This window comes from Serpula lacrymans (genome assembly GCF_000218685.1).
Source record: "Serpula lacrymans var. lacrymans S7.9 unplaced genomic scaffold SERLAscaffold_5, whole genome shotgun sequence".
Classification (NCBI taxonomy): Eukaryota; Fungi; Basidiomycota; class Agaricomycetes; order Boletales; family Serpulaceae; genus Serpula; species Serpula lacrymans.
Window position 1 is genome coordinate 937,638 of NW_006763294.1, and position 13,335 is coordinate 950,972.

Below are 13,335 nucleotides of genomic sequence, written 5' to 3' on the forward strand. Positions count from 1 at the left end.
GTGCCTATCCTGAAAAGCCACCCGCAGTACTAAAGTTGGCATTCTCATATACCAGTTTATACCTTCAGTTATCCCTGTCCGCTGGATTTAAATGGTTATACGACGGAGTACGGGCCCCCTCGCTGGAGCTATATTAATTTGGAACTGTAAGCCGACTGATGACGACTATGACTGGGTTTTGAAGTTTTGCGGTTTTGTGAGTCATCTGTCAATGTTCTTCCAATGTTTTTTGGCACTGTACTAAAAAACACCTGTGAGGATACAGGTCAATCGCATCTCAATAGCGGTCAGTTCAAACGAGTTCCATCCCATGGACCCGAATATTATAGGATAACTTTTGAATACACTAACAATCACCAGACTCAGTGACGTTTAATCGTCAAGGTTCACAATCAAGTTTTTTTTATTCAAAGGTACCATGTAACAGACGTTCTGTCGCAGACCCCACAAAACTCTTAAAAGAAGTCAAAACCGCTACCTATCACTTGGAAATAGCTTGGATTCGATCGAGGTTAAGTGTGTTGGTCGTAAACCGACTTTTTTTGTCAGATGGCTGTGATGAAGCATGTACGACGTGAGCATCACTGGCTGGTGTCAGTATAAGGTAAACAGCATTACTTTATGATATTTTATTGATGTTTACTATAAGTAGACAGTTACAGCCCTCGTAAAGATTCTCAGGCTGCCGTATTAGCGCATTACACGCGTTTATGTACTAAACACGCGTAGTGCACGAGCTCATTAGAAGCTTGATTTGACGCACCGTCATCTCAGGGTCTTGACAGTGGGTATAGAAGGTCAAACTCAGACTTAAAAAACACTCAGCCCTTACCCACCCATTCATAGACTGAAGATGGGATCAAGCCAGTCATCCGTCCGCCACCTCTTCTCGACGACCGTTCAACCGCGCATACCATTTCCAACTGACATCGCCTGCCTATTCGATAATGCTTTCAGCCCGGGCCTTGGGTACATATTTCCTGACACATGGGAACGTTACCTCCTATTCAACAACCACCTCACGACACGGTGCTATATTGACCGCGTTCTGTTTTGTAAATGTAAAAACGACAAACAACACGAATTCTTGTTGATTTACGTTCGTCATCCGACAAGCGCTGCCCAAGCAATGTTGATTGTCGACCGTTCACTCCCAGCTACGCCACCAACCACTTCGTCTGAATCTGTTCAGACTTCTCCACTGGCAGGATCGGCTATTGCGACTTCTTCATTTTCCAACATACTTACCGAAGACCATATTTACCTGAGCAGAGAAGACTTTAAAGCGCATGCCACCAAACAGTTTAAACCATACACGGTGCTATACCAGCTCACTTTCCCGTTTCCCCCCAACACCACCGAAAGCACTTCCACGCCTTCTGCTCGCCAGCTAAGTGTCCTTCTGAACGTGGTCAACAAGCACGCACCCCCCTGCAGTATTGATGAGCATCAGTGCTACTGGTTTGCCAATACCGTGTTTGACACGGGAGAAGACATACAGTTCACCAAAGGCCCATGCTATACGATCCGAGTACCTAGAATTAAAATTCGACGATCAGGACAGTGTAGAGACGGTATCTGAAGAATATAACAGGGCATGTGATGAGGCGCGTGAAAAGGTGAAGCAGGAAGAGATAGCTCGAGAAGAAAGTCGACGCGCAGTGAGTGAAGAGTCCTTGATGGGTTTTACGTTTATCACTTACCTTTTCCAACAAGCTCATTGAGCAAGGGATAAAAATAGGTCTAGAGCAATTCAAAGGTGATTAAAGCTCATAACGAACAAATGAAAGTTAACAACGAACAACTCAAAGCTCGTAACGAACAAATGAAAGCTCGCGACGAACAAATGAAAGCTCGTGACGAACAAATGGATGCCGAACTGGAACAACTCAGAGCCAGAATACGTGAATATGAAAACCGTGACGGTGACGAAGCAACTTCAGTGGTATAAAGAGATGGTGAATTTGTTTGTCAATCCGTTCGGGCACTAGTTTCAAGACTAATCTGAAGTACCAGATAGCTTATAAAATTGTATCACCATGTAAGGCTAATGAAGTGGTCCGAACGGATGATCTTGTGACTGTTGCTGTCCGGTTCGACGGATCAGAAGCATACCGCCGGAACAAAAAGCAGCGTTTTGATCCAACTTGAAGTGTCAAATGATCTATGCTAGAGAACAAGGATGAGGTAGTGGTACGGATGCCAAGCCTGAGAACAACTTCACATATATCGCCCCTAATTCCCATCCCGGACATTGTAAATATCGTATCTATTTGTTTAGGTGAACGCACCTCAAATTCTATCCTCCCGCTTCTCGTTGTTCACTTTCGTGATATGCTCGACCTTACACACCTACTTTCAACATCTACACCTGTACCAGTGTTCGATGGACACCCTACTTACTCAGCGTCGCCAATATCCTGTTTACCTCATGATGCTTCTAACGTACATGCGCTATCGTTAGGATCACACACAGGAACGCATATAGACGCCCCATGGCACTTCATCGAAGGCGGGAAAACTATTGACCAGTTAGATCTGCGAACACTGGTTGGACGCGCACTCGTGTTAGATGTCCGAGGAAAGAAAGCACACGAGAAGATTGTATGGGAAGATATCGAGAAGTGGGAGGATGTGATGCACGAGGGTGTGATCGTGCTAATCTGTACTGGGTGGTCGCGGTACTGGGGAAAGAGTAATTATGGAGACCATCCGTACCTTGATACCAGCGCAGCAGAGAAGATAGTGGGCAAGGGTGTTCGGGTCATCGGATGCGATACAATGAGTCCCGACGAAGTCGGCACAGACAACCCGACCCATGGCGTTCATCGAATCGTCCTCGGTGCAGGAGGGGTGATTGCGGAGAACCTGTGTAACTTGGAGCAGGTGCTTGAACTGATTGAGCCAGTCGTCAGCCTCCTGCCTTTACGGCTGGAAAGGTGTGATGGCTCGCCCATTCGTGCTGTTGCTTGGTCCTCGGTGAGTCAAAGCCCTTTTGTGCAGCCCGGTGGAACTTGATGGTGAATCATGCTAGGCCCAAGGTCCAGTCTAAGATCACGGTGGATCAAGCGATGAAGACAGTGTGCATTGTATGTTGTACGAATATTCAGCCCGCAGTAGGAAGAGCGGGCTTTGGTGCTTGCTTTGATGTAAGGATATACTACATACAGAAAAGCTACCCAGCCATAGAGTACGTTCTGGTCAGAAACGAGATGCTTATGTAACTGTAGGTCCATGTGTATTTCTCAGCTGGAGAATCCCGCGAGTGCACGTGGCCGACGGAGCGGTTGGCCATATACGGAAGGTGGAAACGTGACCTCCTTTGTGTCAAGGAGTCTTTTCGTGGATTGCCCAACACATGTTCGATTGAAAACCGATAATCTTTGTTCACATCTTTACTTCTTACTGCATTGTGGTCTTCTCAGATTTGACCAGCCGGGTCTTTGCCCATGGGCCTTGGAGCTTGGTTGCAGAATCAGTACGCTCTTTGTTTCATCAGAAAGCTTTGGCACCACTGAAGCAAAGTCATATTTCCCCTTTGTCATTTTATCGGTTTTTTTGTTATATATACACCCACAGAACTGCTATGGTATTTCTGGAAGCCTCAAATCCGATGAAAATACCCAAAGGCGACGAAGGGAGCGCGGGTCAATGGGCCCTTTCATGGGAGACGCATTATCAGGATGTTAACTGGTCATATTCAAGCGTCAAGAAAAAATCGATCGCACCTATTATCTGCAGTAGACTTCCGTATCATTGCAACTTTCACACGTATGGCATGCGTCCCATGCTCAGACTACCATCCACCAGGCAGGAATATGTGGGTGAGTCGAGCAAACATCCGAGTCAACCAACAAGTACTCGGTCAGAGACCACCAAGAAGGAAGACAGGTTATTGAATTCTAGCCTAGCTGGGGTCAAGATTGCTGAAGCTGCGTTGGAGAAATATGAACAAGACGCTGGGTTCCACCATAACGTCATGCCGGATCTGAAACTGGGGCATATGTATAAGGCACAATCCCAGGATTTGTCTTCTCCGATAAGTAAAGAAGACGTTGACTCTGGGAAGTTGCAGTGGGCAGAACTCGTTAAGGAATTTGTTGGGGTAGAATGGCGCGAAGCCCTAGCCAGGAATGTAGAAGGTAATAGCAATTGTCACTAACCTATAACTGTGGTCATTCGTTGATCATACTACTTATCCAGGGTACCGACCGCAGTCATCGACACCATCTGAGTATGATTCAGAGCGCTCAGCAGATTCGGATCCGCTTCCTCTAACGCCAACGCAGAAGAAGTCACTCATAGATATTGCTGTTCGCCCAACCTCCCCCATCTCAGGGTCCCGCGGAGTTACACCGTCAAAGACAATGCACGGGCCCTTGTCATCGTTTGCTCCAATCTCCGCAAGCCCCACGATGTCCATGTCGTGGGTCAACCCAACTGATCCTGTACGTTCCACTGCGCCGTCTCCTACATTTTCCAATTTCACATTTCCCTCGATAAATGCCAATTACCAGTACTTTCCACCCAGTTTGAAGAAAGATGAGCAGGGTTTCTACACCACAGTTACGCCCCCCGGGTCACCGTCAAAGCTGCCAGTTCGCCTAGCACCGGCCCCATTTTCTGTCCTCTTACCGCCGTTTTTGTCCGACCTACATCCGCGTAACCGTAAAGTATCGAAGACTCGCGAAATTATTGACCAGCTTAGGTCCGCAAGTGCAGCTGAGCGGGAGAAGACCAAAAGTCGAGTTCGTCCCAGACCAAGGTCTGCTGCGTCAGAGCGCGATCGGACGTTTCATTCGTCCTCGCCTTCTCTCGTGGGTGAGACAGACAGTCGTGATAGTGGATTGGCTGAGACTATCAAAGAAGACGATGCCGATGCAAAAGCTCGCCGTACTCACGAGCTTGTCCAAGCATTGAATCGCCCTCGTCCATCATCATTTGATGTCATGACCTCCCAATCAGCGAATACCGAAAAACCCGCTAATGCAACCATTCTTCCTGTAGATGGCAGCAAGTCAGCGTTGGATTCGCCTACGCAGCCTCAGCCCCAGCGGCATCCTAGAAAAGCTGCAGCACGTCACACGCGTAAACCGTCTTCAATCTCCTCAACGTCGTCTTCTTCGATTCACTCACATATGCCGTATCCGTTGCTTGCATCTTCACCTACGGCTCCAAAGCCATTCCCGCATTCGTCATTCCATGCATCTTCTTCTGTACCTTATCCTATGCAATTCCAGCCGCACCCTACAGCCAGGCCTGGCCCGTTTCACCCTATGTATTCTTCTATGTATCCACTCTCGTATGGTGCTCCTCCCCCTGCCTTTCAGCAGCCAACCGGACAAATAGGTCCGTCGTCGGGAGGGTGGGTTCCTGGGTATCCAGGGTATCCTCCCCCACCAGCGGCTACTGTATCATTTTAAAAAGCGACTATCGCAGGAGCCTCGAGCACGGCTCATACGCAGTGGTGAGCGTCTACTGTTTTTCTTCCTTGTACGAATGGCGAGGTATCATTGTTGTTGTAAAGTGTTAGTGTGTAGCTGTATTTTTTACTTGACAAATTCATCGGACACTTAGTTTTCTTTGCTCTATGTAACTTCTGCTATGATTATCTTGTGTTCTTGGATTTTTTGTAGTGCCTCTGGCAACAAATAGAATAAACTGTGGACTTCTCTATACGTTGTTTGAGCATTTGCTGTATCCTCGAAGCTTTGGTATTGTTCAAGGTATATTTGTTAGAACGCAATACTAATTAAAAGTGGCTGCTACATCCTAGCTGGGGTGTACTGCGTCAGCGGTGCCGGAAATCTACATCATCATAGCTCGACAACAAGAGTCCAGTCGCTCACGACAGTAACAGCTGGATCCTTGACGACCAACACACCAGCTTGACCCTCCTTTCCACTCGATACGCCAGGGGCATAATCCCAATCAAGTTCCTTACCTCCCTCAACTCTCACGGCCTTCGGTTGCTTGCCTAGCCCAACGAGCACAATTTTTTCTACTCTTACATGCGCTATCTTCTTTGCGTAGGCATTCGCAGGGTCGAAGTGCGCAAGCGCGTTACCTTCCACAGCTTCCTGGGGTTTCTCCAAGGCCAAGTCCTTGCTACTAACGCGCAATACTTTGCTTTTCTTTTCTGTTTCAGCGGTGAACTCGCGCCACACGATTTCACCATCCTGGTGGGAGTATGTTTCTCCATCATCAAGGTAAAGTTCGCCGCGGGCAGAACCGACTTTGTCAAGAGCGACGCGAAGTGTGAATGGATCATACTTCATCAGTGGGGATGAACGTCGGTGCCGTTCCCTTGTGGGAATGATAGACCCGCCACGAACAAGGAGAGGGATCTGGTGCAATGCTGCGGGTACTGTGACATATTTACCTTTTACCGAGCCTTGGTGAGCATAGTGTGCGAAGTAGTCATAGTAGACCTAGAGTGGTTATTAGTCAAAAAAAATACATGACAGTAGGATAAACAAACCTGATCTTCAGCCAGGTATATCGATGCTTCAGTGGCCCCCTTTTCAGTAACTGGCTTCACAAGTAAACCAGATGCTCCAACGTAGAACTGGTCATCGATGGCGAAGCCGGCTTCATCCTTGGGGAACACGACATACTGAGGTCTGTTTCATCCATTACAATTGAGTCCCATCCACCCAATTCGTTGCGAACTTAGTACACACCTTAGGATGGGGATACCAGTAACTGTCGCTTCCCTAAACGCTGTATACCACATTGGGAGCATCGCGTACCTAAGACGGATGGTGTCGCGCAGGATTGATTTGTATGGTTCATCCAAAAGGTAGGGCTCACGACGCTTCGTGTCGATGTGTGCATGCGCCCGGAAGAAGGGCGAAAAGATACCAATAGCATACCATCGTACGAGCATCTCAGGCTCAGGATTACCGAAGAAGCCTCCAACATCCGCTACGAAAGACTGGCATGAGCAACACGGATACAAAGTGAATCCATCGCCACAACATAGAAAACTCACAGCCTCCAAAGGTCATACCACCGATACCGTTGGCAAGGGCCATCTTAAGATTAACGGTCATGTGCTCCCATGTCCCGAGGTTGTCACCCGTCCACATAGCACCAAAGCGCTGAGAACCTGCGTAGAAGGACCGTGTTAAGACAAATGGCCGCTTGGGCGGGTCAGAACGCGCAGCAACAGCTTGGTATGTCATGTTTGTCTAAGAGGTCACCTTCAATAATGAGAATGCAGTATATGGGTAAATTATTTACGAAGAGCATGCCATTGATGTTGTGAACATCTCGGTGTTCCCAACCTCCGTAATGTACGTTGTCCTTCGGCATAGTTATTTCTGGACCGTTGAACACAGATGGCTGCGAATGTTATATTTAGTCACGTCACAAAGAATATACTGAATTTCATTTACTTCGTTCATGTCATTCCATATATGCACGGCGTCTGTGCTCTCCGTCCAGGACCATTGACCGTCGATAGACTTGGTTTTGAAGAGCCCTTTCCAGAATTCCCAGCTAGCGGGGTTGAAACCATCTATCCAAGAAGAGCTTCCACTCCAGCACCAACCTTCATACTCACCCTCTCCACTCTTAGGTTTGACAAGCACGGCGAGCTCGGATGCTTTCTGATAAACAGGGTACGAAGAGGTACGCTTTAAATGAGGGTCGATGATAACGACCATCTAAGTGCGTCACACGTATGCCTGTCAGCTTGTTCGTAACTGCCACACAAGTGTGAAAATTCACCTTTCTTTCTAATGCATCCACGTCATTAGTCATTTCCACGGGATCCGGGAAAGTTTTCTTATCCCAAATAAAGTACTTATGTTCTTCAGCATATTCGATGTCAAGCCAAAAGACATCCACTGGAATATCTTCTTCATCGAACCTTTTCTGTACTCCACGAACATCGTCAGAGCTCACGTAGTTCCATCGGCACTGGTGATAAGCGAGAGACCAATGAGCGGGAAGCGCAGGCGTTCCAGTTAGTCGCGCGTATTGTGCGAACACTTCTTCAGGAGTAGGACCGGGCAAGATAAACACGTCAAGGATTCCAGACTCTGATACCCAATGTGTCTCTGTAGAGCGGTCGTTCGAGCGCCCTATGTCAATCCACGTTTCAGATCCGACGGCATTGAAGACAGCAACAGTTGATTCGGCTGAGTGTGCGTGCATAAGAGGGATGGAACCATAGAGCGACATGGACGAGGATGCGAGGTACTCGAATACATCAGCATTATACAAGCGGTATGGATCAGTGAATGTAGCAGAAGGTCCAGTTGTGGTGGGCAGAGAAAGGCTGGTCGCATGCTGAGGAATACCATATACGTGACCGTGCCTCGGGAAATTGATGTCAATGGAAAGGGACTCAGGTCCTGGTTCAAGTCTGAGTCAGGAACATTAACTGTAAAATACATCACGCGTACCCTTGGGCTTAGAGTCGGTCCACGAAGAGAATGTCTCCTCCCACCAGGCGTCTTCAGTATCGCCTTCAAACCAGGCTGCAGGATTAGTTTGCATGACAGCCTGTGCATCTCCCTCAGATCCTTCTACAGGTTTGTCATCTCCAGAGGCTTTTGTCCTGAAGTGCTCCATGTGCAGTAAACCACGGCCGTTCAATACAACTTCCTCTTTGCCATTTCGCGACAATGTAACTTTCAGAGGGTTATACTCGACAGTTACTTCCACATCCTTCTTCTCGCCGTATTTCGCCTTGATTTCCTGCTTGCCTACTGACCATTGGATTGCTCGACTGATTTCTGGCTCTTGTACAAGCGCCCATGACGCTGCCTCGTCGTACCTTTTTCGCAAACCGCCTACTTCGTCCATTCGCACCCTCACTACCCCGTCCTTGTGCACTCGCACATCCAGCTCAAAGTTTATTTCTGGGTAAATCGAAGACTTGACGGCCGCAGTGAAAGACGCCAGATTTGAAGCCACAGCGACGGACGAAGGGATCACAGAATACGGGGACTTCCACACGTCTGCTGCATCCTGTGCTCGTGCAGAAAGCGCGCGACCTCGACGACAAAATCCTGACTGGGAGCATGTTTTCCAGTCGCCCGTTTTAAGAGTGTGTGCTGCAGGCGTCAGTAGCAGTAGAAGAGCTGCAACAAATGATGGAGACCACATCGCAATGGCCTACAAACGCGCGTTGCTCTTGTGACTTTGGCGTTTGTTCTCTACCTGTTCTATCCAAAAAATAGAACTATATAGAAAATGAAGTTATGGTGAGGTGTTAGAAAGAAAGTGCGAAGTCAACGCAGAGCTGCTTGAAGTACCCACAGTGCAGCGTTCCACGTATAAGCTTGTACTGGCCATGGACCAGAACCATGGACCTCAAAGACCCCCGCCACCCCTAAGTAAACAGTAGACTGTAGATATGATTGCAGACATGATTATATCAACTAGAACTGCATATCTCCAACCTTCGACATAAGATATAGTATGTCTGTCTATCTCATACTATCACTCTATAGCTGTAGTATATAGGAAAGTACAACAGAGGAAACAAATGTTATCATGATACAAGTCCTTTAATTTCTTTAATAAAAGCCGAGATATCAGTCTTACACTCTAACCGATCCTCGTTTTGTGAGAACAGTGTCTCAAAAGCAGTATTCGACTCGGCAGTCTATCAAAACAAAAAAATTCGTTAGATGACCTGGGCAGGAACAGAAGGAAAACCTACATCTCCATCACAAAACTCTAAATCCTGCCAGGTCTCGTCTTCTTCAGCACGTATTGCTAGCAGCATGTCTCTTCGTACAGCAGATAAACCGCCTTGAAGATTACCAGCCTTGTCGTCCGCAGCCTTTCGTGCTGAAACCTGGACCTCCCTCACGTCTGCGACCTTTTTCTCCTTCTTAGGTGCAGGAGCGGGAGCCGGTTCGTCTGGATCGGGTGGAGGTCCATCATCAGAGTCAGAGTCCGATCCACCCCCTCCTCGAGAACGTTTGTTTCTGCGTGACAGTATATCCAGGTATGTCAGCGTAGGACGAAATTGGTGTGCCTCTGTTATTGGGTGCAGATGCATATGACCTGAAAACAAAATGAAAGGTATGAGATATCAAACAAAATAACTCGAGCCTAGACATGATCGCACCATCTCGGACAATACCTAGCATATATGCACCCTGTTTTGGGATTTCTTCACTTCGCAGACGGACTTCACCGAGCCTGAGCTCCTCGCCCTCCTGTTTACCCTTGACAATATCTTGGTTTTTCTCGCGATCATCATCTGCCCGTGCACCGCCCAGTTCTTTGCTGCGCTCGCCATTCCACACCTCCGGCCGAGTATCTACTGGTACATGGAGTTCCAGCCTATGACTGTTGGGCTTCACGCGTGCACGGATGCGTTTACCGGTTAGTGCAGCTGAAGGCGGGGTCTGGAGTGGTCGGGTGAGGAGAGGATATTGGTGAATGTGGATGTTAGGATGTAAGGCCGCAGAATAGTGGATAGGCAGAACGTTGATAACTTCGTCCTCTTCGTTCATTGCAGAAATTCTGTCGAATCATATCGATTCCGCAACAAGGCCCCGAGCGCTCGATGTCCCGGGAAATAAAATAAATAGTATATTCAGACCCCGCAAAGTAGGGGTTAAAATATGATTATGTAACGAGGGGTCGCTAGGGGTCTGAAGTCATACCGATGGGCAACTCAGTTCACTCCATATTATGCTGCAGTGTGTGAGATCACCCCACGGTATTGGAGCATTGGATCTCTTATGATGCTACAGTAAGGATACCAGCCCTTGCAGCTAATCCACCTTATTATCTTTAGGACAGCATGGTTCACGAACTACAACACCAGCCCGCTCGCGGCTTGTATCTAGCATACCAAATCATATCCACCCTTTTCTTTCGCCTACCATTCTGGATTCTCGTATCTATTCCTAGACCTTGGCGTCCAAGGCCATCGTGGTCGCTAAAGCGTTGTCTTTGGGTCAATCTTATACGCCATGTCAGCCAGATTTTCTACAAGTGAGTTCGCTCGTCTAACCTCGAAGTATTTCTTAACGAGTTCTTGCATAGAACAGGGCCCATCTTCATATCTCCTTCTCATCTCGAGATCCAAACAGGTCCAGGGATCAGAGGTGTCTGGGTTGAGGTAGCTACCGCGAGCAGACTTATTACTGGAGACCTCGCAACATGGGCGTCCATGGCAAACGTCAAGTCTGTCAGAATCCCTGGCTATTGGCTAGATCGAGAAGGGTCAGAAGTCAAGGTCGGGGAGCGTCTCCAATTGAACCCCGGAGAAAAGGTTTTGTATCGCCTCCACGGCGGAAGCTACATACAATTATCTGCGCACTCGGACGATCCTACTGCCGCTATTGCGCGTGATCTGCTCAAACAGTGTTGTTCCCTCGCATGCGCATTCTCTATTGAATACCGCCTTTCAGCATCAGATCCTCACCCTGCGCGCAATCCATTCCCCGCAGCGCTTATTGACGCGCTGGCTGGGTATAGCTATCTAGTCAATTCCATAGGTATACCGGCTTCTGCTATTATTATCGAGGGGGATTCATCTGGTGGGAACTTGGCGCTGGCGTTAGCCCGCTACCTTGTCGAGTACCATGACAGTCCTGATGTTGATCTCCCCCCACCACCCGGGGGCCTTATTCTATTCTCACCACGGACCGACATGAGTTGCTCGCATGAAACCCCCGACTCTTCCGCGCTCAACTTCTTTAAATCGGATATCTTGGGACCCGAAATCATTGGGCGATCAACCTACCCCAAAAACTCCTATCTCGGACCCCATGGATTTGATGCAGCCATGTACAATCCATACATATCTCCTGCATCGCGTTACATCAAGGAAATTAGTTTCAAGGGGTTCCCAAGGACTTTCCTTGTCGCGGGAGGCGCAGAGTTATTCAGAGACCAGCTGCGTACACTGAGGAATGACATGGCGCGTGATATGGGTGAAGGCGATGATACTGGACAGATCAGTTATTATGAGGCGCCAGATGGGATACATGTATACGCCATGTTTGCCTGGCATGAACCGGAGAGGAGTGATACCTTGAGCGCAATCGCACAGTGGATCGATTGGGAGAAGGACAATCTGAACGCTCAAATAGTATAGTCGCAATGGAATATTTTAGGACTGACAGACATGTAATGTTAGCTTGAGCTCGTTATGAATGCATGATATATCACGATTTGAAATTGTTGTCATTGAAAATACAGTGCTTCACTTGCAGTTTAACTAGAATACACATGACGATATGCAATATTAATAAGTGAAAGTAAATGTGCGTGAAAGCAGATTCGTTAATTGTCATCCCATTTGGGAATGGGTGGCCGAACGGGGAGTTTTCTCATCCCCTTCGACCGGATATTTTGATCTCCTGCTTGCGACTCGTTTGACTCCAGTGGTTTGGAACCTCCATTGGAACGATTCAGTGGGTTGCTAAATTTTTTGTTTGATATCCCCTCCGTGAAGGATGGTTTCGATGGGCTCAGTTTGTCCAAGAGCAATGAAAACTGCCCTTTGCTAGAAGGGGTCGGAGGTGATATGGACCACGACTCGTCATAGACGCTCTTAGAATACTGTAATACACAGATATTCAGAAAAATTATTAATCAACCAAGCATATCAACAAAGACCTACGTTGTCACTCCACTTCTTCTTCGGCATAGGGGGACGTCTTACCCTCAATTTGAGAGTTGGCTTGTATGAGGATGGGTGGATGGGTGGGGTGCTAGAGATATAACAGCTTTCGGAAAGGGATATATCGCCGAAAGCGGTGAGTGTGTGCTCGTCGTCGGAGTCGGCATCACTGCTCTGAGTGTCAGAAGAGTCGGAGCTCTTAGATTCCAGATCATGAGCGTCTTTAGCAAGGATTCGAAGCCTGGGAGGGCTATCTTGACCGGCAGATTTGGAATTGGGCGATCGTTTGCTAAAGGTTGAACGCCACTACTATATGTTCAGCAGGAGAATATAGCAAAATTCATGGAGTTAGCTTACCGTAGTCTTAGAATTGGACATGTTGACACGACTAGTCGAGTAAAGATGATGGCGCAGAAGGTGAAGTGAGGAATGGATACAGCATACCATTTATACCAATCATGAAGGTCCAAGCACAAAGGATGGTTCTATTGTGATCTTCATGGCGACCAGTTGTCCACAACCACAATTTCACCAAAGGCAGTATTATGGCCACCTTCCTGAGTATTATTGTTCACGAAGAGGCGCCAATGAGCATTCGAGACACGAATAGGCGCGAGAAATGGCCACTGGCAGTGTGGCCATAGTCACGGTCTGAAATGAACATGAGTGACGACTCAAAGAGAGGCATAGCCACAAAATAAATACGCAACCATAACGCGTCCGTTCAC

At 47.8% G+C, this 13,335-nt stretch overlaps 6 protein-coding genes across 6 annotated transcripts; 3 read left to right on the forward strand and 3 right to left on the reverse strand.

Annotated features, from left to right (window-relative positions):
• Positions 1-1,505: 1,505 nt before the first annotated feature.
• SERLADRAFT_463346 (uncharacterized protein) lies at positions 1,506-3,308 on the forward strand (the record flags this gene model as incomplete). Its single annotated transcript, XM_007316471.1, has 5 exons — positions 1,506-1,661; positions 1,717-1,759; positions 1,812-1,958; positions 2,017-2,979; positions 3,035-3,308. 2 exons carry the CDS (start codon positions 2,167-2,169, stop codon positions 3,050-3,052), a joined length of 831 nt encoding a protein of 276 aa, XP_007316533.1.
• Positions 3,309-3,353: 45 nt separating this feature from the next.
• SERLADRAFT_463349 (uncharacterized protein) lies at positions 3,354-5,667 on the forward strand (the record flags this gene model as incomplete). The annotated part of the gene is made up of 3 exons (XM_007316472.1): positions 3,354-3,478; positions 3,580-4,142; positions 4,204-5,667. 3 exons carry the CDS (start codon positions 3,450-3,452, stop codon positions 5,421-5,423), a joined length of 1,812 nt encoding a protein of 603 aa, XP_007316534.1.
• Positions 5,668-5,719: 52 nt separating this feature from the next.
• On the reverse strand, positions 5,720-9,120 carry SERLADRAFT_447584 (glycoside hydrolase family 31 protein; the record flags this gene model as incomplete). The annotated part of the gene is made up of 8 exons (XM_007316473.1): positions 5,720-6,431; positions 6,482-6,623; positions 6,684-6,927; positions 6,995-7,193; positions 7,246-7,347; positions 7,401-7,670; positions 7,735-8,363; positions 8,415-9,120. 8 exons carry the CDS (start codon positions 9,118-9,120, stop codon positions 5,817-5,819), a joined length of 2,907 nt encoding a protein of 968 aa, XP_007316535.1.
• A 232-nt stretch (positions 9,121-9,352) lies between these two features.
• SERLADRAFT_463354 (uncharacterized protein) lies at positions 9,353-10,528 on the reverse strand (the record flags this gene model as incomplete). The annotated part of the gene is made up of 3 exons (XM_007316474.1): positions 9,353-9,622; positions 9,680-10,029; positions 10,094-10,528. 3 exons carry the CDS (start codon positions 10,482-10,484, stop codon positions 9,509-9,511), a joined length of 855 nt encoding a protein of 284 aa, XP_007316536.1.
• Positions 10,529-10,667: 139 nt separating this feature from the next.
• SERLADRAFT_463359 (uncharacterized protein) lies at positions 10,668-12,161 on the forward strand (the record flags this gene model as incomplete). The annotated part of the gene is made up of 2 exons (XM_007316475.1): positions 10,668-10,971; positions 11,023-12,161. 2 exons carry the CDS (start codon positions 10,778-10,780, stop codon positions 12,077-12,079), a joined length of 1,251 nt encoding a protein of 416 aa, XP_007316537.1.
• SERLADRAFT_463360 (uncharacterized protein) lies at positions 12,141-13,179 on the reverse strand (the record flags this gene model as incomplete). Its single annotated transcript, XM_007316476.1, has 4 exons — positions 12,141-12,546; positions 12,608-12,913; positions 12,965-12,995; positions 13,052-13,179. The coding sequence occupies 3 exons, from the start codon at positions 12,983-12,985 to the stop codon at positions 12,268-12,270; spliced, it is 606 nt and encodes a 201-aa protein (XP_007316538.1).
• Positions 13,180-13,335: the final 156 nt, after the last annotated feature.